The sequence below is a fragment of the Epinephelus moara genome, chromosome 22 (assembly GCF_006386435.1).
Source record: "Epinephelus moara isolate mb chromosome 22, YSFRI_EMoa_1.0, whole genome shotgun sequence".
Lineage (NCBI taxonomy): Eukaryota > Metazoa > Chordata > Actinopteri > Perciformes > Serranidae > Epinephelus > Epinephelus moara.
The window spans coordinates 4,307,064-4,311,391 of record NC_065527.1 but is presented as its reverse complement, the minus strand read 5'-3'; the positions used below and the strand labels follow the sequence as shown (position 1 = coordinate 4,311,391).

The following is a 4,328-nucleotide window of genomic DNA, read 5'->3' as shown; positions in this document are numbered from 1 at the left end:
GCATGAGATATGCCCATTCAAAGTTTGCAATTTCAATGGGTTGCTATAGCGCCCCCCTTTGGCCAATTGATGTAATATTGCTTCATTGGCATCCTCCCATGACCCTCTACCACTGTGCCAAATTTCACATGGATTGACCAAGTCATTGAGGAGAAAAACGTGGAACACACACACACACACACACACACACACACACACAGAGTTTTCATCATTATATAGTAAGATAGTAAGATTGTCCACCAGGGGTCAGATTTGTCTTCGGCTCACCAGACACAAAAGACAACATTGTAAAAAGCAGACAAATGGTCAAAGATACAAAGTCATTACAAAACACTTAAACCACAGACAGACAATGAGCTGATTTAATCTTTTAAAACTCAGCAGTCATTTTGGCCCTTTCCTTGCTGCATGGTGAAAACTACCATGGATTTGGAAATTATATTCTGATGTTCAGTACCAAAATGTTGCAGTTAACTTCCCTGAACTGAAAACACACTGAAAGTGCTACATCTACAGCTACATCTATACTCTGGGTGCATTAGGAAATCCAATCTGACGCTCAACTCTAAAATAAGAATGTTGTTGTTCCAAGAAACAGAGCGTTCTATGTCTACATGAAGTAATATCCATTAAGTTCATCACACATTCACTCCGCTTGGTGCTCTGCTGCTGCCAGAGTGTGGCGTTCTGAACTGAAAGGTACATTTCAACAGTGCTCCGAATTCATGAACGGTCCAGTTTGTGAGTGCGTCAGTATTTCCAAACGCTCTCTCTGTCAATCTGGGGTTACACCATGAACTTATTCTTTCTCTTTGATGTCTGTGTCTGTGTCCAGGCATCGCAGCAGCCACCATGTTCATGCCAGAGAAGCTGACGGAGGTATCAGAGTCCCAGCTGAGGGTGGCGTTTGATGGTGACGCTGTCCTCTTCTCTGATGAATCGGAGCGCATCTTCAAGGCCCATGGGCTGGACAAGTTCTTCGAACATGAGAGGGACAACGAGGACACGCTGTTGGATCATGTAGGTGGTTTTCACTGGAGGTCACTGTGCTGACGTCATGAATATATTACACTACAGATTGCATTTCACTCTAAAAATGTGCTAAAGTTTGCTCATGCTACACGAGTATATAGATGTGGGATGACACAGCAATAAGACCTAATGATGCCAGGTGTAAAACACACAAAACAAAACACTGAAACAAAAGAACACACTGATTTCTCATCATCTCTTTCCTCCTCTGTGGCAGGGCCCCCTGAAGGGCTTCCTGGAGGCACTGGGGAAGCTCCAGAAAAAGTTTTACGCCAAAGGCCAGCGCTTGGACTGTCCCATCCGAACATACTTGGTCACAGCTCGCAGCGCGGCCAGCTCTGGGATCCGGGCGCTGAAGACACTCAGGGCCTGGGGCTTGGAGATCGACGAGGCCTTGTTCCTCGCAGGGGCACCGAAGGGCCCCATGTTGGAAAAGATCAGGCCTCATATCTACTTTGATGATCAGATGTTTCATGTGGAGGGAGCGGCCGAGATGGGCACCATCGCTGCCCACGTGCCCTACGGTGTGGCACAGAAACATACGGCCAAACAGAACACTAGTGTGGGGAAGTAGACAGCAGGACTTCAGGTGCCAATGACAACAGAAGGACAATGGGATGGAGAAACATCTTAGAGAAAAGCAAAGTGAAGCTCATAAGTTTCCGAGCATGGAGACATGAACTTGTACTGAATTATATGTGGAAATGCATCATTTCCAGAATGTAGCAACTGTACTGTGAGTTTGTTTGATCACATGTAAACAGTCTCAATGCCATCATGCAAGGAGTTACAAACAGGTCTGGGTGGAGCATTTTACACTATGTCAAATCTCCAGTCGACTCAGTACTGATGTGTTTGTCAGATCTTGTGGTATATGGGAAATTCAAAGGTGCTTGATTGCCATGGCGACCCGCTACTTCTCTCACTACTACCTGTCTTTATAAAGAAGACACCTCGTCAGCGAATGCATGAGGATACTGAATGAATGGCTTCGGTGATATTTACATAACTTGAGTAAAGCACAGAGACGACACTGTATGTTGGCATTAAATGAGCCATGAACACGATGCAGAGATATTATAAAGATTATTATAGTGATGTACTGTAGCACAAGAGTCATTATTTAAAGTTTATGTGTCAAAGTTTGACTTCACACGAATGTAAAATTGTTTGTTTGCAATGATACAAAATGTGTTGTATGTTACTGAAGATGGTAATATTATGTACTATTGTATTAGTACGAAACAAATACAGAGAGTCATAAGTTTCAGTTGGTGCCTTACTTTCAATGAAGACACTATTTTAAACCCATATGAGCAGTGTGGTTGGGTCACTACTTTGCTCAGGAGTAAAATATCTCAACAACTGATGGGTTGCTATAAAATTCAGTTTAGACAAACACCTGCCACTTTATTAGGTACACCTTGCTAGTACCAGGTTGGACCCCCTTTTTAATTCTTGGTGTCACAGATTCAACAAGGTGCTGGAAACATTCCTCAGAGATTTTGGTCCATATTGGCATGATGACATCACACAGTCGCTGCAGTACTGGAGTAGTGTCATGTTCAAGAAACCAGTTTGAGATGATGTGAGCTTTGTGACATGGTGCGTTATCCTGCTGGAAGTAGCCATCAGAAGATGGGTACACTGTGGTCATAAAGGGATGGACACGGTCAGCAACAATACTCAGGTAGGCTGTGGTGTTTAAACCATGCTCAGTTGGTACTAAGAAAATCTCCCCCACACCATTACACCACCAGCAGCAGCCTGAAGCGTTGATACAAGGCAGGATGGATCCATGCTTCCATCTGAATGTGGTTTTTCCAATCTTCTATTGTCCAGTTTTGGTGAGAAAACCCGTGTGAATTGTAGCCTCAGTTTCCTGTTGTTAGCTGACAGGAGTGGCACCTGGTGTGGTCTTCTGCTGCTGTAGCCCATCTGCTTCAAGGTTGGACAAGGTGTTGTTGCTTCAGAGATGGTCTTCTGCACACCTTGGTTGGAACCAGTGCTTATTTGACTTCCTGTTGCCTTTCTATCATCTTGAACCAGTCTGGCCATTCTCCTCTGACCTCTGGCATCAACAAGGCATTTTGGCTCACTGGATATTTTCTCTTTTTGGGACCATCCTCTGTAAACCCTAGAGATGGTTGTGCTGAAAATCCCAGTAAATACTCAGAGCAGCCCGTCTGGCACCAACAACCATGCCATGTTCAAAGTCACTTACATCACCTTTCTTCATCATTCTGATGCTCCGTTTGAACTTCAGCAGCTCGTCTTCATCATGTCTACATGTATTGAGTTGCTGCCACGTGATTGGCTGATTAGCTATTTGCGATTACAAGCAGTTGTAGAGGTGTACCTAATAAAGTGGCCAATGAGTGTATTTGGTCTGCAGAGAATGAAACTGAATACATTTCCCTGTCTTTTCATGTTGTGTCACAGGTCAGGATTGTACAAACATTTCAGTTCATGACTGAATTTCTCTAAACTTTAGCTGGACAAGGCACCATTAACATGCTCAAGTTTCACCTCACCTCTACTATTTCATTATTCTGTTAGTAGGCTACAAAACAAATACAGACAGCTATAAGTTTCAGTGGGTGCCTTTAGTTATTTTAACGCAACACGACAGGTCAAAACTGTCGGGGAGACCGGGGGCGTTCGTAATATTTTTTGGTTCTGATGTCATTAGGGACTGTTCATTATTTATGAGAGGGGAGAGGGGGTAGAAAAAGGGGAAAAGGGGAGGCATGTCAAATAGATTTAGAATAGAATACCTTTTTAAGCATTGGGGAGGGACTTATGTTTCTTTTAATTTGGCTTAGCGTAGGGGGACACAACTTTAAATGGCTGTATTTAGTATTTATGTTATGATGATGCTGATTTTTTCACCAACATTACACCATTTATCACAGCCAGAAACTGTAAAAACAGAAATTATTGTTATATTTACACATTTCTGACGACCCTTGAACGCACTGTGTTTCATCACAATAACTGTATTCTACAGGTCTCTTTTAGAACTTTGCCAAAAATAAACCTTTTGCACTAACTAACCAGCATGCACGACAAGAGTGAAAACGGAGGCTCTTTTCAACTCCAGGATTTTGTCTTCAACTTGTAACTTCCAGAAATCAAAGGGTAAGTTTTGAGGGAAACAAGTCATGAGACAGTCCTTTTCTTTTAAGCTATTTAGATTCTTCTTCTTTACCTTTCAGTTGATTTATTAAAGAAAGGGTTCATATTTCAGTCTCAAAGACCTTCCTCAAGACATCACACTCATAAAATGACACACT

General features: G+C 42.7%; 1 protein-coding gene across 2 annotated transcripts in view; it reads left to right on the top strand.

Moving 5' to 3' along the window:
- The window catches only part of nt5c1aa (5'-nucleotidase, cytosolic IAa), a 24,445-nt gene extending 22,315 nt beyond the window's left edge, over positions 1–2,130 (top strand). For both annotated transcript variants that reach the window (XM_050035523.1, XM_050035522.1), the window contains 2 exons: positions 836–1,020; positions 1,250–2,130. In XM_050035523.1, coding sequence (XP_049891480.1) covers positions 836–1,020; positions 1,250–1,606 — 542 coding nt within the window. In that variant the 3' untranslated portion in view covers positions 1,607–2,130. The remainder of the gene's footprint in view (positions 1–835; positions 1,021–1,249) is intronic.
- Positions 2,131–4,328: the final 2,198 nt, after the last annotated feature.